Source organism: Biomphalaria glabrata, chromosome 4, assembly GCF_947242115.1.
Source record: "Biomphalaria glabrata chromosome 4, xgBioGlab47.1, whole genome shotgun sequence".
In the NCBI taxonomy this organism is placed as follows: Eukaryota; Metazoa; Mollusca; class Gastropoda; family Planorbidae; genus Biomphalaria; species Biomphalaria glabrata.
The window spans coordinates 22463349-22485811 of NC_074714.1; the positions used below are offsets into that span (position 1 = coordinate 22463349).

At 35.7% G+C, this 22463-nt stretch overlaps 1 protein-coding gene across 2 annotated transcripts; it reads left to right on the forward strand.

Moving 5' to 3' along the window:
- Positions 1-4836: 4836 nt before the first annotated feature.
- On the forward strand, positions 4837-12137 carry LOC106052415 (E3 ubiquitin-protein ligase XIAP-like). Of its 2 annotated transcripts, none has more exons than XM_056026854.1 (5): positions 4837-4988; positions 5236-5872; positions 6207-6391; positions 8108-8162; positions 8388-12137. In XM_056026854.1, the coding sequence occupies exons 2-5, from the start codon at positions 5395-5397 to the stop codon at positions 8591-8593; spliced, it is 924 nt and encodes a 307-aa protein (XP_055882829.1). In that variant the 5' UTR covers positions 4837-4988; positions 5236-5394; the 3' UTR covers positions 8594-12137. The 2 variants fall into 2 exon arrangements, with proteins under 2 accessions (XP_055882829.1, XP_055882830.1); XM_056026855.1 differs by having other exon boundaries at positions 8304-8531.
- Positions 12138-22463: the final 10326 nt, after the last annotated feature.

Consider the following 22463-nt stretch of genomic DNA (forward strand, 5'->3'; position numbering starts at 1 on the left):
CCAAAAGTTTCAGAGAATCTGGCCATCATAATTTCATGGTCTAGCGTATCAAAGGCTGCGGACAAGTCCAGCATAGAAAGAATTGATATGTGGCCTTTGTCGGAATTGTGAAGTAAGTCGTTTAGTACCCTGACCACTGCTGTCTCTGTGCTACGGCACTTCCTATATGCAGATTGAAATTCTTCCAAGAGACAGTACTGTTCAAGATGAGAAAGAATTTGCACTAACACGATGCGCTCCAGAAGCTTTGACAGGAAGGGAAGATTTGAAACCGGGCGATAGTTTTTTAGACATTCCGGGTCAAGACTGGATTTATTAGACTTATTAGCATGGGAGCAGACGTGAATGGTATGTCTGGAAATTGAACTCCATTAATGTTAGGCTGTGATGGGGATAATGCAGAACTATTAAAGGCTGCGGACAAGTCCAGCATAGAAAGAATTGATATGTGGCCTTTGTCGGAATTGTGAAGTAAGTCGTTTAGTACCCTGACCACTGACCTCACCACTATAAACACCAACAAACTAACCAAACCAACTATCTAACACAAACTGATCAAAACAACTATCTAACTAAAGAGAACTAAATCACTACACTACAATGAAAACAACTAATACTAACCCTCTAAATCTACGACACTACACTACAGAACCAAAATAAATCTACATCTACAGCAGAGAAATAGCAGTTATACTCAGCAGAGTAATTGCAGCAGCTATAATAGCAGCAGCAGTAAGCTATAGCAGCAGTAATAATAGCAGGCCGCCCCAGGCATAGGAATAAAAATATTGAAAAAATTACTAGCATTTAAGATCACCAAGACCTCTCGTCACACAGACATAGGTGCTATATTGACCGTACACTGGTCAACTATTCAAGTGATAGCATGTAGTACATCACTTTTATACTATCCTGCACTAACCTATATAAATATGCGAAAGTACAATTATAAAATCTGACACAAACCTATAAAAATAGAATACATAAAAATAGATCTAACCTATTCAACAAAAATACATTAAAAAATTGCTCTGGGAGCGCAAGCTCACATATAAGAAGGAGGGCAATATTTGAGATATCTTTTCAATGTACAAGCCGTAAAACTGATGCATTCTAGTGCTAAAATGATGGCTTGGTTCAAAGTTTCAACTGTAAAATAGGCCTCTATAGTCACTTTAGAATTCGCCTAGTTTAAAGAAAAGCGATTTACACAAGTGCTTCGTAAGTGTGGATTTGTTGTATTTCAGGACGGAACACATAAACGTAAATATTTACTTAGGACTTTATAATTTAAATGTTTAATAATATGTAATACACTTTTTGACTGTTGTATTACTTATATGTGTTTTTTTTTAAAGGGGGGGTTGTTAATGGTAAACTTCCAGCGTTGCAAAGGAATGTTTGAGGTTAAAGAAAACCCTCTCCTTTTAAAATAAACTAAAGGAAACTACAGTCACCAAATTCTATGAGCGTAGCCATGGGCAGAGGATAAGTTTTAATATCCAACGCAAATAAATGCCTAAACGAAAACTACAGTATCTAAATTCCATAAATGTTGTCAAAGGGGTTTTGAGGTTAAAAAAAAAGAATGCAAAGCTATAGTCACTAAATTACATCAAAGTAGCCAACAAGAGGCTTTGAATTAAACCCTTTCCCACCCCTGAAGGATGAATATTAACCAAATTTATTAATACAGTGCAGTATTTATTAATGCAGTGAATAGCAGATTTGATATTTGGATTTTTTAAAAAAGAAGAGTAGAAACAACAACATAGGGAACTATCCCAGATGGTAGTGAGACATGGGGCCCACTTTCACTAACTTTTTTCAATATCTTTCTTCAAAGGATAAAGAGATGTGCTAAAAGGATATGAAAGTAATGTAAGCATTAGATGAAGAAGAATTACTTGCCTGCGCTTTGCAGACGACATAGAAAGTCTAGAAGGGACATAAGAAGAGTTAACTGACTTGTTGAAGTGCAGAGACAAGAGTTCCACATCATATGGTATGCGAATCAATGCCGAAAATAAAACGCAAATTATGAACAATAGCCAACAGGGCTTTAAGAAGGGCATCAGTGCTGGAGGTGAAAAGCTGACAAGTGTGAAGAGTTTCAAGTGCATAGCAGCTTTCGTCTCAGATGAAGGAACCAAGCCTGAACTACTGATCAGAGATGCACAGTCTAATTGCAAAACTCAAAACAATAGGGAAAGATAAAGGCATAGTCAGAATAATGCGCTCCCTGGTCATGACAACAGTTTTATATGTTTGGTGAATTTTGCACACTGAAAGCAGAACTAGAGAAGGGAATCCTAGCAAAAGAATTGAGATGCGACAGAAATATCCTAGGTATTTCATACAAAAAACTGCAACACAAAAAAGAGAATAAAGAAAGGAGTAGTACAGTGTTTAAACCCCACGATAACAAGCGAATTAATACTGTAAAAAAAAACGCAAACTAAAACTCAAAAGCCATATCACAATGTCTTCAGGGCTTGGTACTAGGGAAAAGAAGAAAAGGCGGGCATGGAAAGCGATAGGAAGAGAACATAAAAGGATGGGCAAGGCTGACATTGAAGGCAAAAAGCATAAAGGAATGTAGAAAGATGGTGACAAGATCTTGTGTGATGCACTGTAGAAATCTCAGAAAGTGTGAGTGTGTGTGTATACTAAGGAGAAAAAATCCCCCTCTGAAAGAAAATCCTAGTTACGCCCATATATTGACCTAATCATTCTGTTGTATATGCCGTGTAAACACTGTAATCAAATATTATTATTATTATTATTCTGTTCAAAACGAATGAGTATTCATTCCTGGCACTGCCATGGTCGAGTTTCATTAAGAAGTAAACAAATTTCATTGTAGTCCCCTTATCAGTGTCCACCGAATAATTTTCCGGTGATGTGGCAGGTCTGACAGGCAACGAGAATCTTCTTAGGAATGCTTAAGGCCTTGACGTTATCTGTGAGGTCGGTTAGTTGTCGTCATCCCTTAGGTTTACATAAAAATGGGGTGTATATTATTTTACAAACTTCCATGAACGCTTAATCCGCAAACCTAGGTTTCTATATTTTCTTAGTTTTTCTATTTTAGTTGTTCTTTTATTAGTCAGTCAAAACAGGCCTATCCCTCAACAATAAGTGATAAGTAGACTCTAGAACAAATTATGTGTCAAAGCCAAGTGTTGCCGTATTAATTTTGCAACTTGGTTATTGCGACCTAGGTAGGCACATTCTGATAAGGCTGAGCATCCTGCCATTATATGTTCAATGGTTTTTATTGCCATTATATGCTCAATGGTTTTTATTGCCATTATATGTTCAATGGTTTTTATTGCCATTATATGTTCAATGGTTTTTATTATTACTATTGCAAACAAGTAGACAGTGGCGTAACTAACCATGTGCGGGTGATGAGGGGCATCAAACTGAGCACTTAATTTCTCAGTAAAAACTGCACACATTGTACATACATGAACAAACATTAACTACTATATTTGATTTAAAAATGTATTTATTTTGCCACTCTGTTAATATTATGGGCGCCGCTCAAGATTGATAAGTCTGGCTGGCGCTAATAGTGCTAGCTCAGACGGAGAAATTGTCTTCTCTGGTTAAAATGGTTGAAGGCAGGGATCAAAGGTTCCTAAAAGTAAAAATATGATAATGAAAAGAATCTTGGATATCATTCCTTTTCTCTCAAAGGGCATCACGAACGAGTCGAAGAAGAATCTAAAGACAAAATCTCTTAAGTAGGCGGATTGTTAGTCTTAATTTTCTCGACTATTTTGGATTCTTGGCCCTTGACTTAACTAAAATAAACGATGGGTAAGTCTAACATAAAAAACAATGAACGTCAATTCGAGACACTTTAATGGAAAACATTAGAAAACAACGATAACTACTAGTCAGAAGTGCAACGTTGAAGCCATTAGTACCTTCAGCGAAAGTATGTGCTCTGATGTTGGAATATCAAGGCGAATTGGCCACAATAAAAAGAAGCCAAGCTAAAAAAGTGAACATTCTGTATAAACACATAAGAACGAGCTACGGATTGAGATTTATTCTTCCTTGGACGTGATAGTTCAAGAAATAATCACCCAATATGATCACATCATGATGTGGTAGGTGATTATGAATTTTGTCGCTATCCTAACTATTGAATCCTCAGATTGAAATCAATCTCGATGGCGCTCATAGCAACATTGACAAAACCAAATTTCGTCTGGAGCGAAAGAGGCGCCAACAGTTTGTCGCTATTTCTTCAGACTTCTTTGAACTTCTCCAACAAGGACCTGTTTGAAATATTGAATTTAAAAATAAAAAAATAAAAAGATATCAGCTAGAATACAACTAGATGATTTATTTCTTAATAGTGTTTAAATATTCGTGATGCCTATTAAACGCCAGATTCTGTTTTGAGAGAAAAAGAATGATGTCCAACATTCTCTTCAGGTAGCATTATCATATTTTTACATATTTCTGATTATTGCGGTAAGTGTGACTATATGCGAGCCAAGTTTTTCAAACTTAATTAAGTTGATCAAGAATTAATGCGTTTCACCAACTAGCCAATTGGTGGAAAACAGATGTCAATAAAATTATTGATATTTTTGCGACCAAAAAAAGCTCGTATTATTTATTTGTAGTAATTTTGGTAAACGTATAATAACGTATTTTCGCAGTTTTATATCCGAGGGGGGGGGGCATCATGAGGAGATGCCGCACTGGGCATAAAACACCCTAGCTACGCCACTGCAATTAGATCTAGATTTCTAGATAAATCGGAAATTTCCAAACAGAGTGGCAAAACAACAACAACAAAAAAACAGCAAAAAAAAATGGTCAGACCATCAGACATTGTAATAAAGAATTTCCGATTTTTCGTAAAACTGAGTCAGTAAGTAAGTTTTCCCTGACGATTACAATTTGATGTGTGGAGTTTTGTAAAACTAGATCTAGATCAAGAAATCTAGAAATCGAATGTGGTAAGTATTTTAAATTTCCAATGCAACATAATCAAAATTGATATAATTTTATTGTGTAATATAATACTTTATTTTCGTTTTTATTTAATGATATAAACATAATTAGAATCATTCTTTTCCCGACTTTCAGCTTGATCTAGACTAATATTTAGGTAGCTAGGGTCTACAATTAAAGATGAACATTCGAGATTAAATGTACATTAACTAGCAATTAATAAAATAGCTTTTTTTTTATATCATCTGCCAGAAATCATTGACTCGCATGGTGTCATGATGAAGTGTAAAGAAAATGATCATTATTCCACATCGGACCTCCAAATAAAACTTTTCAAATTACTTTTGGAAATTCGGAAACTTTACTTCTTTATATAGCTAATGTTCTCATCTTCAACCAGAGTTGAAGAAAATGTCCATTCCTGACGTCTCAGTTCTGGCCAGGATAAGGTCTTATGTTTCTTATCCCAGGTCAGCTATCATGTCAGCTCTAGCCTTGGCGGCTGCAGGTTTTGAGTATGTTGGAAACGGCAATAGTGTGACTGTTAGGTGTGTTGAATGTGGTCTGAGTATGGATATTGTTAAGTGGATGTCAGAAGATGATGTTCAAAAATTACATCGTCTGAGTTCCCCATCTTGTGGGTTTATAGATAATCAGAAAAAATTTAACAAAGTCACCAAAAACTGTGCAGCTGCTTTAAGTGATGAGGGAGCATCAGGAGAGAGTAGTGGAAATGGAGCTAGAGCGACACTAAGTGCAGTCCCCCGGGAAAGACAAGCGAGATTTCGATATCGATCTAATATGGCAAGAATGAGAACATTTGAAACAAAGCGAGACATCTTCCCTATCGATGTTAAAAAAATGGCCTTGTGTGGTCTGTACGCTACTGGTAAGTGATAACAGCATAAGACTAGAAAAATACATATTCTTTAAACATTCTATTTGTATTATACTTTGTTTATACGAATTTTATAGCCATTTGATAATATAGGTGTAGCTTACATCTTTTCCCTCCTCCCCCGACACACCTTTACAAACAGCAACTTTTCCAACTTTCTATTGGGATACCGACAATAAAAATATACATTTCTATTACGTCTACGAAAAACTTTGAGCAATGCAATTGAAACAAAAAATAAATGAATAATAGTAAAATAACTATGTCAAAGCAAAAAGAAATGTATATATCAATATTAATATATATGTATATGCTTATACCACAGGTGAAGGGGATAGTGTGCGCTGCTTTATGTGTGGAGGTGGTCTGAAAAATTGGAGAAGGAATGACGATCCGTGGATCGAACATATCAGGTCGTATCCTAACTGCAAGTACGTCAAGGATCAAATTGATAAAGAGTTTTATAACATTGTCAAACACTTGAGTGAATGTTTTCCTTGGCTCAAACAGGTAGGTGTGTGACTTCAAAGAGATTTAAGACATAATATCTCTTTACATTTATAGCACATACAGCTACGCATCTTTGATTTCTTCTCAGGCTTTATATAATTTATTATGGCCAGAACTTCACTCCTTTTATTAATGAATAAAAATAATAAACTTTATTATCCATAAGGACATTTGTCTTACAATTTGTGCATAACACCAAACAAAACATTATAACTATAGAAAAGTAAAATATACATTCACACCAGACTCACTCATAATATACACGCGAAAAGTTTGTATCAGATAGTTTCTATTTAATGATTTGATTGCCAGGGGAACAAAAGAGTTTTTGTGTCTGTTTGTCTTTACTATCGGTGGGTGATTTGTATCTCTTTTATGATGAGAAAGTCCAAAAGGATTAGTAAAAAGGTGATTTTTTTATTTCTAAAATCTTCTTTAGATTTTTATGAATGTTTTTCTCAAACAGCTGCCCAAATGTTTTTTTTTTTTTTTTGCCAATGACTTTACCAACAGCATTTAGGATTCTATTCAATTTATTTTTGTTTTAACAATCCCCCTAACATTCTTTTTAGTCGTGTATCTATTACAATGAAATGAAACATCCCGCTCTTTTGCTCTTTCCTTCACTTTCAGACATAAATATGTTTCACATGTTTCGGATGCTCCTTCAGAGTAGAAGATAGTCTACTTCGTAGCCCAAACCTCTCGCAAGACGATGGGGGTGACAGCGAGCAGGGTATGAGCCCAGACCATCGAGACGACCAACCTACCTACCGATTTTCTATTACAAATTTAATTACATGAGTTACTTAGACTTAGATACTCCCGCACCGTCTGTAACTCGATTCAGTTCACGCCACGAAATACCGAAGGCAGTCTGATTCATTGCTCTTCTCATTATGTAGTCGATGGCTAGGAGGAAGAGGAAGGGAGATAAGATGCACCTCAGTCTCACACCTGTTTCACCCCTGTCTCACACCTGTCTCGATGCTAAAAAACTTGGTTGTTCCTTCTTCTGTTTTAATGCAGTGTCATAGAATCCTGACATATTTTTTGAGATGCCATATTTTCTAAATATTTTTTATAGTGGTTCTCAATGAACACTATCAAACACTTTCTTAAGGTCTACGAAACTGATCGTTAGCCGTTGTTGGTATTCAAAACTTCTATACTTCGTAGAATGTAGACCTGCTGCTGCACATGATCTGCCTCTTCGGAAGCCTGCTGGCTATTCTCTGAGCCGCTCTTCTAGAGATAGTCTCAATTAGGCCTACATTACTGATCCAAACTAATTGGTACAATTACACATAATATAATCTTTTATTTTTTTAAAAAGATTATTTTATTATTCTTGTGTTTTTCATATCTAAATGTCTAGGACTTAATTAATTAAGCTAATATCAAGCACACGTTTGTACTTAAACAAATAGGCCTATATAATCTTCCTTATTTAAACATATTATTCTAAGGCATTCTGTGGCATTTTATGTCTCATGAGATGAAGTTTTCCTTTTGCAACTTCTCATATGACTAAATCTATCAGTCCTTATACTAATCGTCTGTCACAGGTAGGGCTTCTATAATCACCAAACGCTGTAGACCTTTCAAAATTCTTTCTACTTTTGGCGTGTTGACCTTTATGCTTAAAAACATTTTAATAAAACATTTTATTCAAGTTGAATAATCCCATTTGCATTCATGTTCATATCATTAAAGATAACCAAGCCCATGGTTAAACAATGCATGGAGAGAATGAAAGCACATACAAAAGGTAAGTATAGTTGTAAATATAGACTACACATGTATTTGAACTATTGAGATAGAGTCCAATCTTGTCTACCTATCATTGTATTAATGAATCAATTTAACCTCTTGATAGATTTTTTACAATTTGTTTTTCATTCTTAATCAGGAACTTGCAGAGGCAAAAATGTGTTTGTATTTTGTCTAAACACGTAACTATGTTGTCCATATATGCTAGTTCGATTTTATGCAGAAATTCGCACGATGATGGAGGAGAATGACAGATTAGGAAGAAAACTTCGCTGCAGACTATGTGGAGTCTTTTTGTTGGGCATCGAGGCAGTGACCTTTCAACCCTGTGGTCACTTTGTGGTGTGTTCTTCATGTGGCCGAGATATCAAGTCTTGTGTTGAGTGTGGCAAGAAGATTGAGAGCCATATTACATCATATCTCTGTTAATAGTGTACATACTATTGACCTAATTTTAATTAGTTTGTAATTCTAATTATTCAAGTAATTCTAATTATTTATTTAATTCTGAAATTAAAAAAAAAAAACAAGACTACAAAACAATTTCTGTTATCACACAAACTCAGAGGTGGACCCCGTCGGATCCCTATCGAATGTAAAATATTTGACATGTTTCGGATGTTCCTACAAAGATAAGGTTAATCTAATTCCTAGTCCAACTCCAAACCTCCCGCTGGACGACGGGGCATGGAACCTGGGACCGTCTAGATAATCTGTCCAGTCCACTAACCCCTAGGCCGAGCATTCCTGGTAACGTAATAAAAAACGAATAGCCTGTTATTGATAAAGAGATTTAGTACACATCTCTGAATGATAAGTATTGAATATGTACAATATGTCAGACGTTGGATTTTAGATAATTTTTTGGAATTGTTTTGTAATTGAAAAAAAAATATAGAAAAGAAAAGGTATCGAGAATGTACCTCGGCAACGTCTGCTCGATGTCCCAGCACAGTTATATCAACAGAGCCATTGGCATTTCCATTAAAATGGAACTAGAATGAAGATGTTGATCTACCTAAACTAAACTTCTGATTTAGCACTTCTAAGATCTAAATCTACTAGATCTAGATCTAAAATCCAAATTTTGAATAATTCGGATGTAATTTAGATAAGATTTACGTTTAAAAAAGCCTAGATAATATATCAAGAAACTGTAAGCAAACGAAATCTAATTCTACACATTTAGTCTAGATTTAGTTCAAGAAATTGAAATTCTAGATCTTGATCTAGTCTATAAAATTCTAAACTAGAACTAGAGATTCTAGATATAGAATCTACAATAATTTTAACTCGAATATAAATATATATCTAGTGTAAACAATCTAGATCTATTGGAAACACTCTAGTGTAAGAAATCTAGGTTAGTTCAAAATTTAGCTAGTATGTCTTTTTTAATACGAGAAACTTGACGAGGTTTAATAGACATTGATGCATTGAATTCTTATAGCATTTCATTTAAAGACAGGAGGACTTTTTGCACAAGACTAATAGCGGCTTTTCCCTTTACGGGAGCGCTAAAAAAACATTTTTAAAAAGCTTGAGTGAAATATTTTTAAAATAATTGAGTGAAATTATATGTACAATTTTAAGTCATTCATGTAATTAATTTTTAATAGACTTGCTCTAAAAATTCTTTCAGTGCGAATTTTTTTTGATGGAAACAATTGAGTCTTGCTAAACAAAAAAAAAACCTGCAGAAAGTTAGAGTTACTAAAACTAACGAAACTTTTCTATTTCATTATATAATTTAACATATTTGATTTTATATTAAAAAAATAGGTTTCAACAAGCAGCGCTAGAAAATTTACTCCCTGAGAGTAACCCCGCACTGAATGAGTTATATAAGTTTATGCGCTTGGAATTATTTTTATTAACTGTTTTATTTTTGGATCTTTCATGCTCAGTATATTTAGTATTCTATGTTCCAATCACTTTTGTGGACTAGTTAGGGAGGAGCCGTGGTATCTGGACGAAGCTTTCCTGCTGCTTTTTTTAATAGCAAGTTAAAAAGTTTCTGGAGTCTAAAATTCAACTGGAGATCTCGAGTCTCCATGATGGAAGACCGACGTGGTAGCAATCGTGTTTCTCATGTACATATATGCAGGGCCGGTCTTAGGCTACTGCAACCTATGCGGCCGCAGTGGGCCCCTCACTTTCATAGGTCCCGCACTAATTCTCGATCTAGGTGTAAATAATTAGATTAAACCATTTTAACTTATATATACATGGTTTCCGTGGACAAAATGTACGATAAAGTCCTGAGAATCTCCTGAAATTAATAAACAAATTCTGAAAACTCATAAAAATCTCTTGAAATAAATATATACTTGTCATTTCGGGGTGTTATTCAATATGAAAAACTTCAATACTACTCGCGATAAAAAAAAAGGCATTGCCAGCTTTCATTTAATAAAAATGCAATAACAGAGCGAATTTTAACCAAAACAGGAAGTTCAAATACATAATTTACTTTAATAGTTCTGGCATATAAATTAAAGATCTGAATGTTTATTGGCTTTTTTTTGTTGGAAAACTACCATCTAGTGTAGATAGCTCATCCGCGGGCACGCTGCCCTGCCTCATCGTGGCGCCCGCGTGGAAACGGCCATTTGAGGAAGTGGCTAGGCGAAATGGGTAGCAACACAGGACTCCCGTGGGGATGCCCACGGGTAGACGAGAGTCCACCCCTTGCACGGGCGGGGTTGTAACAAAGTCCCCACGAACACGTCACCAATCCATGCGCTGTTCCTCAAAGGGACCGTTACATAAATGGCGGATCCCGCACAGTTAGCTTGGTACATTGAAGGAAAATGGCAGAAGTCCCCGGTGCATTCTCGGCCTTCGGCCGTGTCTCTAGTCCACGTGTCGGGGGTCAAATGCATCGGTCAACAGCAATGCTTCGCATAGGCATTGTCTAGGGGCTCTCCCAAACAGAACTGTGTGTTCACACAGGTTTATTTTTTTTACTGTTCGGCTGGACGACCAAACAGGTTTTTTTCAAACTTAGAGCTCGAAGAGCCTTCGGCTCAGCTCTTAGACATCAACAAGATAGCTCATCAAGTTAATTGGACCGTGATTTTGTACCTATTATTTATAAAATGCAAAGCCAAAGACGAATTTAGTTTCTAATATAAAATCTTAATTTTCACTTATTATCCTTATCCCTACCCAGACTTGGCCCCTCGCAAACCGTTTCGCATAGGGCCCCGCAATCTGTAGGACCGGCCCTGCATATATGATAGGAAGTTTTTTTTTTATTCGATTGCTTGTTAAAACATTTTTGTGAACAATTTAGTACACATAGACATAAATTATACATTATACAAGGCTTATCTGCCATTATCTCAGTACTATAATATTATCTGAAACAAAATTAATTACATTGGACTTATTTTTTAATTTACTTTCATTAGTTCATGTTTTATCATCGAAAATGAATAATCGTGCAAAATTTCAACTTGATGTCAGAAAGGGAAGAGGGAAATAAAACTGACATAAAGACAAAGTTTATTGATAAAAACTTTAAAAAAAAAAACAGTCGAGAGTTTTGCTTCAGGTATTCTCTGGAGTCTATGGACTTCCAAGCAATAATCAACAGACTACATATGAAACCTAGACAAGTCAACTAACAAGGTACAAAGAAAGGTTAAAAGAATGTAATTAGATTATAATTTCACTTTCTTACATGTTTATGCCTACATTTATTGAAATGAATGTAGACTTGTAGCATTTGGTTTCTTTACTTTGATATATATATATATATATATACTTTTTTACATACTTATAACTTTAGCTTATGGCTTGTAATTACTCTTCTTAATTTGTTTAAATGCAACGTTAACATAATTCTATTCATTTCATTTTATAATTCATATTTTTAAGTTACTTTTACTTTCTAGTTACGAACACAAATAAATAATTAATTATATATTTACATCCATTTAAAATGAATAAAACGAAGAAATTGTTAGTTTATTTTTCTTTTCTTCAATATTGAAATGGTGAATCTTTGAGTGACAGACAAAATAAAATTGATAACTAAAGAACGTTTTTTTTTTTTTAAGAATATTTAGCCACATCGTTTTATTTAAAAGTGTTTAACAGATGTTGCCATTCCATAAAGTTACAAAAAAATAATGTGTGTTATTATAATATGTAGTAAAGGCTATCTTATACTTTTAAATATATCGGTATCATCAAAACTTTCATGATGCTGTTGCGACTTTGGAGTGAACTAAAGAAAGTAACTCACCGATTGTCAAGTAGCCGATATCCTTTTAATTGCAGAAGCACAGTCCCACTATGAACAGTGAATACTCCCAGTAAAAAGAAATAATTCCACAGTACTCCTAATGAAATTTACATATCCCGATTCACAAATAAAAATTAAAGAAAAACAATCCTCCGTCAAAAATCAACGATCAGTAACTCCCGTTGCTTAAATCACAGAACTATATTTTCAAGCAAATATATAAAATTTCTGTTAGTTTCCCTTGAGATAATTTTCAAAAATTCGAGATTGAACTAATAACTTCTGTTAATTTTAATCATCTTATGTACATTTACAAAATTACAAAATAATAATTATGAGACGAGAGTGCTCTTATTTTCAATTGTCAATTACTGGATCTAGATCTAAACAATAAATTAAAATTAAGTTATTGCTTTTACAAAGTGCTACTTTCGTACTTACAACATGCTCTGTGCGCTATGGTCCAATCTCATTTGTGGACCAATGGGGTGAGGGGCATCTGGGCAAAGGTTTTTCCGTGCTGCCTTTAGACGCTCAGTAAACAACTCTGCTCTAGTCATGTGTCGAACCTCGGGCACCCTTCATAGGTAGCGTACTTGGCCTCTCGACCACGCTTCCCACTAAATTATATTAAATTACATTAAATTATATGTTGAATAGGTTAGGGCTGGAAAGCAAACTTTATTTATTATAACTACTTTACAAAAGATCTCCATGTTCAGTCTAGATATAATATATATAGGTCTGTGATTATGACATTTTGTAAATAAAAAAAGTTTCTTTATTGCAGACTATAATTGTCAAGACTCCTTTCCTCCCTAATATGTGTATGTGTACCCCAATGCTGATTACTAAATGTACCCAAGTCCTGGGTAATACCATAACGACACATACAACGACAGAATAAAGATTGAGAATGCCAATTCACAGACATATTACATAATCTGTAATATAATACAGAATCAGTTTAGACATTGAAATATCCAGTATCAATTAAAATATAACAGCTTAATATTCCATAGACTGAATAGTGACAACACATAAAAATAATTAGAGTCTACACTTCGACTATATCTATATCCAAAAGTCCAACTGTCCTGGACTAGGAACAACACCACACTGCCTTATTATGAGTTACATCATATTCAACAAAACATCTCACCAAGTAAAACAATCAAAAACAAGAACAGTTTTAAAGTCAACAACCTGAATTGTCCCCCTTCTCCTCTACAGTTAACAGATGACCCAGGCTGACAAGAACTCAGTCCTGACAAGGATGTTTGATTTTTAGCGGCCCCCGAAAGGGGAAAAGACGCTATTAGTTTTGTGTGAAATGTCTGTCCGTCTGTCCCATTTAGATCTCGTAAACTAGAAAACATATTGAAAATCCGACATCACAATATTTTAGACCATTCAAAGTTCTGATGCAACGGCTACTTTTTTTTTTCTGAAAGTGAAAAATCTAATTTTTAAAATCAGTTATGCAAGCAGTTTTTTAAAGAGAAAAAGCTAATCAGTATGCATTATAAGTTAGACCTAATTTAAAACGAATAGTAATCTTGTAAACTTCATTTTCCTGTTTATATTTTAGAAATGCCACACACAGAAGAGGATAATGTGTTGATTGTTCTGGAGTAAAGGATACTTGTATCATTTTTCTGTCTTTAGGGGGTTCATTGGTTAGGTAGTATGTCTTTGATATTAAATAATATTTCTATTACTTTATTACTATTATTATATTTTTAGGTTAATCACTTTTCAATTGTTTATGATTTAATATTTGTGAATTATAATAACTTACAAATAAAAACATTTAGAAAAAAAAAAGCCCTCAAAAGAGGCAAGATGGCCCATAAAAGAGGCACATAAAGCCCAAAAAAGAGGCAAAGAAAAGAGGCCTAAGGCCCAAGGATTCCTATGATGATAAAGCTAAAACTGAATAGCGCAAATTCTGAGGTTTCCTTTAAAAAAAAAAAACAGAGATTGAGTCTTTTCAAAACAATTGGATTATAAGACTTAGGCCAGGGGAAGCGCGATGGCCGAGCGGTAAAGCGCTTGGTTTCCGAACCGGGGTCCCGGGTTCGAATCCTGGTGAACACAGGGATTTTCAACTTTGGAATCTTTGGGCGCCTCTGAGTCCAATCTGCTCTAATGGGTACCTGACATTAGTTGGGGAAAAGTAAAGGCGGTTGGTCGTTAAGCTGGCTACATGACACCCTCGTTAACCGTAGGCCACAAAACAGATGAACTTTACATCATCTGCCCTATAGACCACGAGGTCTGAAAGAGGAACTAGTTAGGCCAGGTTCACATCTAACTTAATATTCACTTTCACCTATCCTTTGATCTGCTGAACCGTTGGGGCACTACACAAGATCTGTTAACCTTCATTCTCCATTCTTATCTCTCATTTGTCTTTGATATAATTTCATTCGGATGTTCTTTCTGAAAATATTGAAGCCTGCCTGGGTGGACCACTTCGGGGGCCGATTTTGAGTTTGTGTTTCCACACAAACTGTCTTTTGTAACCTTGGACTTATTTTTCAAACAAATATAAATGTTCAAATGTATATTCTAGTAAAAAAAAAGAATCGTAATCTTAAAGTAATCTAGCTATAGCTATTTAGTCGGCTCTGTGTATAATGTTGACAAATCTTATACATGTTTAACTTTAAAATAGACAACTAACTATACAAATAAACACCTATGTTTAAACAGTAAAATAATTATTGGGTTAGGAAAAAGCATCCTTTGGTTGCAACTTCGTAGAGACCTGTGACGTGGAAACAAGCCATTGGTCTGTACTGCCCACAGGTTACGATGTTTCAGTCATTGTTAAGGCCTCGGTTGGTCTTCGTTTAATGATGATCTTCAGACATCAGACGTAGTACGACAGAATTTCCTTCATTTTGACTTTCGTTGCTAGACTTTTTGGCCACTTTCAGTTTGAATGTTGTATGGTGAAATATAATGAGACAAGGTTATTTTAGACGGTCCGTAAGTTTTAAATCTAAATATTAAATCCAATTCTGTGGATTTGTTTTCTAACTTAATTGTGTATTGCAGTGGCGTAGCCCAGTTCAAGAATATGATGGCTCGCACAGATTATGACCCCTTAAGCACATTTTAAAAAATCGCATAACTTTTAAACTACTATATCTTGTCGACCAACTTGAGGACATAATATTACTTGTCCAATGCATTGTTCTCTGGTTATTGAATGGAAAAAGCGGTCATTTTATATGATGTGCCAATATGCTGTGAGATATAAACACGTACTCATTTTGCACCTAGTCATCATCTTCATGAAAACCTACCACGGGAAGGCACGGTCTGGGCCCCACAAGAGTTCCTTTTTGTGACATATCCTAGCACTCAAATTATTTCCCATTTCTATCGTTGTGCTCGCAAAGACTCTGTATCAGGTAACGGTACCAGGAAAAAAGAAGAAGAGGAGGACATAGGAAACGTTTGGAAAACAAGATCAAGGACAGAGAGGAATGGAGAAAGATGTTGACAAATCCAGTTGGTGCACCAACAGTGAAAGTGAAGGGGATAGTTCGGTTGCTGCTAGAGCATGATAGAAATAACTCACAGCCTGCTCGGTAGGTGGCATTAGCCCTCCCTGTAGGCAAAGGAGTCTGCAACAGAGTTGCCAGTCAAAACTATGTGAATCTGTATAAACTGCAATGTTATCAGACTCTATGACTTGCTCTTCGCGAGTTAATTGATCCCGATCTATTAGTACATTTATAAGACATTGATCGTTACCTGTGCTATTTGTCGCAGATCGATACATGAATACTTTAGCTAGCTTACATATGGGTCCAATAGTTTGAAACGATAGTCTGGAACAACATAGCGGAAACAAGGCTGTAATAGAGTTGGCTGTTTTGCCAGTTTGTAGAATGGCAAGCTTTATTATCAGCAATTCCTGTGGCATTAAGCACAAAAGACTGCATCCGACTACGTCTTCTGAGTCGTATTAAATTTTTATTTGGTAAATATTCACCTTTATTATCGTTCTAAGCAAAATAGTACAGAATGGTCCGATCATCTTATCTAATATATAGTGCATTTCTATTTGCCATTGTTTCGGCAGAATTTACTAGGCTTGTTCTGAAATTCACTAAAACAAATCTTTCAAATTGTACAAGAGCTGTAATTGGACTTCTTCTTAATACGTTAAGCAGTAACACACACACACACCCACACAAAATAGATAAACATGCATTTTTTTGTGACAAAGTGTAAACGAGTAGTGCATTAATATACGTCTCACCTCCGTCTTGGTCTGCGACGATAGGCACGGCCCTTGGTAACCCGGGCGAGGACCAAGTAAGTATGGATCTATTTACGGTCATTTTCTCATTTTGGTGAAACGAGGGCTAGATACTTACATGGCAGAAAGATCCCTTTCCATGCTTGACAACAGCCAAGTACCTCCAATTAGGTGGTTCGCCTTGGACCTGAACATGAGGCCGTTGTAGTCCATCATGGGACTCTTCCGCCCTGGCCGGTGACCTTAGTCTAGAAGACCGTTCGCCCAGTGGTGACCTGTTATCACCATCCCCTCACATGGTTTTGTCCGCCAGCTGAAGCGGTTTTCCAGGGCATGGCGCTAGGAGCCACGTGTGGCTCATGAAGATATAGCGGGAATCTAATAAATAAAGTCATCTTACTTTGCTACAGTATTGTCTCCATTGTTAATTTTTAGCCTACATTTAAGTGTAGGGCCAATTATTATCATCCATGGGCCATTTTTATACAAGAATGTAAATTTAAAAATGTAACTATGTGCAACGGGCCTTACTATCAGAGCATGTGGTCCATTCGGCTACGAACGAGCATTGTATTATGCACCTGCCAATGTGCCCAAATGCCAATAAAGCCATTTCACGTTGGGTGTTACAGTTTTAAATAAGATATAAATAGCGATGACTGTGTCTGTTGTGACATGGCCAATGGTCTGGCACAATATTTGTGCAAAAAACGTTTATAGATTCAGGCGGCATTAGAAAGATGGATGCTATTAGCAAACACTTTTTCATATCTCGACCGAAACTGTTATTTCTGCTGTTATTGAAGTTTCTCGTAAAACGATAATTTGTTTTAATCAAAGAAAATGCCAAAACAAACGTCTCATTGTATCTTCATTGAACCATTAGATAGATACTCATAGCTCGCACAAATGTAGCTCAAGTTTTATTTCAAACAATCCAAAGACAATTTAAAAAGATGTATAGTTTTGTGTCAATTCTAATTTATAGAATCATACTTTCTCCATCGTTAGTGTTTTTAAACAATAATTTTCCAAAACGCTTTCTAGGACGTTCAGTCTTACTACTTATTAGCAATACAATCTCCAGGTCACTTGGTGGGTGGGGTAAAAAACAAACAACTAATAAATTCAATTTAGTTTTGGGAAGTTTCATTGCTACATAAACGTGTACATTCGTAGAGACCAAGTTCTCTCTCGATTTTTTTATCCGGGTTTTTAATATGTAGTATGTATGAAAGGAAATTTGTTTTTAGGCTTAATATTTTTAAACTTTTTGTTGTATATATAGTTTCTCAAAACTCTACATTTAAAGACGCATACATTTTTTAATGAAAAAATTCTAAAAATAAAAAACAATCTGAAATAAACATTAATAAGACGTAATTATAAATAAATAATCACTAAATAGCAGGGCAGGACTTAACCATTGTTGGGCCCTATGCGAAAAGGATTTTGCGGGGCCAAGTTTGGGTAGGGATAACACGTATTTATAGGTAATTAATAACTTAATAGCATGGCAGGAATTAACCATTTTGGGGCCCCATGCGAAACGGATTTAATGGGCCAAGTTTGAGTAGGGATAACACGTATTTATAGGTAATTAATAACTTTATAAGAAGGGCCGGAATTAACCATTGTGGGGCCCTATGCGAAACGGATTTAATGGGCCAAGTTTGAGTAGGGATAACACGTATTTATAGGTAATTAATAACTTAATAGCAGGGCCGGACTTAACCATTGATGGGCCTAATGCGAAACGGATTTTGCGGGGCTATGTTTGGGTAGGGATGAAAATAGCAGAGCCGGACTTAACCATTGTTGGGCCCTATGCGAAACGGATTTTGCATGGTATGTTTGGGTAGGGATGCTGATAATAAGTGAAAATTAAGAATTTGTATTAGAAAATAAATTCGTCTTGATATTTTATTTATATTTCACTACGAAAACAATTACTGTACTAGTCTTTTGTGTAGCGTAGGAATGGCGTTTTTCTATTTGAATGACAACCCAAAAACACAATGTTTGTCTATATATTTCAGGAGATTTGTATGAGTTTTCAAATTTTTTAAATAATTTCCGGAGATTTCCAGGACTTTTTCTTATATTTCGTATTTTATAGAGATTTCCAGAAGCTCCTGTAATTCAGGAGGCCGCGGAAAATTTGTTATAAGTTATTAAATAGTTTAAATTAATAATTTACACCTAGGATTTGCGTTAGGCCTATTTAAGTTCGAGGCCCACTGAGGTTGCATAGGTTGCAGTGGCCTGATGCAAATTAGCAGCGTACGTTACGCCGTCGGTCGACTAGTATTACATAAAATGACTAAACTGACTTTTCTTCGGCTTCTTGTTACTTTTGGACTGACGCTCTTTTTTTGTTATCACTCTGGTCGTAACACTCTTTCACCCACAAATTTTCTTTTTTATTTTACCTCCCCCCTCAGCACACAGACACACACAAAATAGATAAACATGCATTTTTTTGTGTTAAGGTGTAAACGAGTGGTCCATTAATATACCTCTCACATCCGTCTTAGTCTGCGACAGTAGGCGCGGCCCTTGGTAACCCGGGCGAGGACCAAGCCAGTATGGATCTAATTACGGTCATTTTCTCATTTTGGCGAAACGAGGGCTAGATACTTGCATGGCGGAAAGATCCCTCTCCATGCTTGACAACAGCCAAGTACCTCCAATTAGGTGGTTCGCCTTGGACCTGAACATGAGGCCGTTGTAGTCTGTAATGTACTAGGTTAGAGAGTAGGTTAGTTTTGTTAGTTAAATATAACGTGAATAGTTTTAACGACGGTAAAAGTGATGACGTAGTAAGACAGACTAATGACGTATTTGACTTAGGCGAACGAGAGACCAATATGGCGTTATGTTAGAAGTAGGCTGTGTTTTGAATAGTAGTTGAATAGTAGTTAGATATAGCGACGTTTTAGAACGACTGGACGGATTTCCCAGTGGTTAATAAAGTCTCATTTTATAGAACTGAATGTTGTTATCAAGTATATCTATTTTGTAATGTTCTGTGGCTAATGCTAAGTAATAAATGATACATAGTCGAAGTCAGATTAGTTTAGCCCACAACATTATTTTGGCGACTTCGAAGCCAGAACGATCGCCACGCCATTATTTTGACGACCCAGAGAAGGGATCGAAGAACGCCAGAACATTGCCTGAAGTGAGCCAGAAATTTGTAGCAGTTAAACTAGAGTTCGTGGAACATTGAGAAGTCGACAGTTTTACTTCGCTGTCAAGTATCATTCGTCGTGAAGTCGGCCTACAATATTTTGAGCGGCGCTCGTTATTAACTTTGCAAGGTCATCGAAGTTGACCGTTAGAATCACTTTGTCAGTTTGAAAGTGATGTATAGAAGACGTCATTCTTCTTAAGTACTAATCTAGATCCACTAGATCTACACACGAGTGATGGTATACCCTACTACCACACTTTGTGCTCGTCTGTTCAACCTGTGAGGTTGCGTATTTTGTTCATTGGAGAAAGAGTTGGACTTAGAAATTTTTTTTTTGTATCTCTCTTGATTGAGACAGCACCACTAGCTTGTCTCAGTATTGACTTTTGCATACTGTTGTTCCTGACCTGAAGATAGTGGAAGTGAAACATTGAGCTGTTATTTGGAGCTTCATCTTTGTCGCCGTCAAGATTGCTTTGAGTCGTCGCAGACTACATTTTCGTCGTATACCTCACCACATCTGTGAGCTTGTTTTCATCGGGGACTGCGCTGCACCAGAGACATTATCGTCGAAGTATTTGTGAATTATTATTATCGTCGTCATCATTGAATCAGACGCCGTAGAAGGGATTCGTCGTAGAGGACATTGAACTGTTACTGCCAGATTTACTACACTCTTACCACTTTAGAAATCATTCGTCGAAGAGGAACCTGAGCCGTTACTACCTGCCTTGAGGAACCGTGGAACCAGAAGTTTGACTGAACCGATATCGTCACCTTCAGAGAACATAACACTGTATTGTTATGACTTTGCCATGCGCACCACCATCCAGGCTAGTGCAGAGATGCGCACTTCTAGTAACCAAACTAGAACAGGATGTTGTCATGAGAGACTAACGATTTCTGCCCAAGTAGAGAGCCAATATGGAGATGCTGTACTCAAGGCAGATGCCCTTTATGTTTGTCATGTCTCAGTGTAAATAAACGGCTATGTCCTCGTTGAGTTGCCTTCCTTCAGTTATAACAATATGTTCAATGGTTTTTATTGCCTGAACTGACCACTGACCCTTGTGTAATACTTGTTGGCCGAAAGGGATTTCAATATAAAAGTTTATTTTTCCTTCTATTAGTCTGTTTAAAATAGATTCTGTAGGACTCAGTGGCCACTTGCTAGTTTATTGCTACCAGGTTAAATCAGGGTGAACCGGGAGTGTTCTTAAAATTGGGTATTAACTAGCAAGGAGCCCAAGTAAACGTATAGTTGTAAACTTGTTTTGTATGTAAACGTGAATCATTTTTTTTTAAGTCTCGTACCGTTTCAAAACTATTGTATCACTTTTGTCTCTAATCTTTCTATCAGACGAAAGTCTCATCTTTCATAGATGTATTTGGTGTATATATTTATTTCTTTATTCAATTAATTATTTTGTGTGATAATTTTACGTATTGATAAAGTAGGCTACATTTATTTAGTTTTATCTAGTAGTAATCTAGATCTAAGGTGAGTCTAGACAATTAGCAGTATACTATTGTCTATGTAAGAAACCAGTGTTGAACTAAGTACCGTTGACATATATAGAAATTGTGTTGTTGTGTAAGATTATAATAGTAATATAATGGCTACAGCTCCAGGAGATTATATGGAGACTTTTCGCCAGCAAATTATTGCTGAGGCTAAACAACTAGAACTTAAAGGGAAGGACCTAACTAGCTATGTGCAGCAAATGGTGACTATAGAGAGAGAGAGAATTGATAAATTAGAAATGGAAAAGGCTAAACTAGAAACAGAGTGTAGGGAGAAAGAAAGAGATAGAGAAGCACAATTAATAAAAGAAGAAGCAGATAGAAAATTACAGTATGATTTAAAGAAATTGAGGTTAGATGCTGAATTGAAGAAACAAAATACAAATACTAATAAGACTAGTAATGATAATAACACAAATGATAGGCCTACTGTTCAGAGTGAAAACATAAACAATAGTAATAGTACAAGTAATGTAATAGCATGAATGAAAATAGGGATAATCAAAGTACTAATCATTGGCTGAGAAAGAAACTGCAGCCCTTTCAGGAAGATAAAGACAGTATTTCAGACTATTTAAAGCGTTTTGAGATCAAAATGAGCAGTTGTAACATAAGAGAAAATGAATGGTCTCAAATCTTACTTGATTTTGTTCAAGGTCAAGCATTAACTATTTGTCAGAACCATGATCATACCCTTCAGAATAGTTATTATATATTAAAGAAAGAGCTTCTTAATGCCTATGGTCATAATGCCAGTACATTTAGAAAAAAATATTTTGAAAATTTTCCTAGTAGTCAGATAGATCCTCAAACAACATTAAATCTTGAAAAAGATTATTTCAGTAAATGGATGTCATCTGAGCAAATTGATCAAAGCTATTTTGATAGATAACTTTACAAACAAATGTGAATCTCAGTTAAAGTCATTTATAAAAGAGAGAAAACCAAAAACTTTAGAGGACATAGTTACTATTATGAGAACTTACAGCAGTGCTTATCTTAATAGTTCAGTTTCAGACAAAGACAAGAAACACATTGATTT

What these genes read in the sequence shown, in the direction of transcription:
- LOC106052415 (XM_056026854.1), top strand. Translation starts at nt 5,395, where the DNA reads ATGTCCATTCCTGACGTCTCAGTTCTGGCCAGGATAAGGTCTTATGTT. An exon ending in GTGTGGTCTGTACGCTACTG is followed by an intron (nt 5,873 to 6,206) that starts GTAAGTGATAAC and finishes CTTATACCACAG; the next exon opens with GTGAAGGGGATAGTGTGCGC. An exon ending in AATGAAAGCACATACAAAAG is followed by an intron (nt 8,163 to 8,387) that starts GTAAGTATAGTT and finishes GATTTTATGCAG; the next exon opens with AAATTCGCACGATGATGGAG.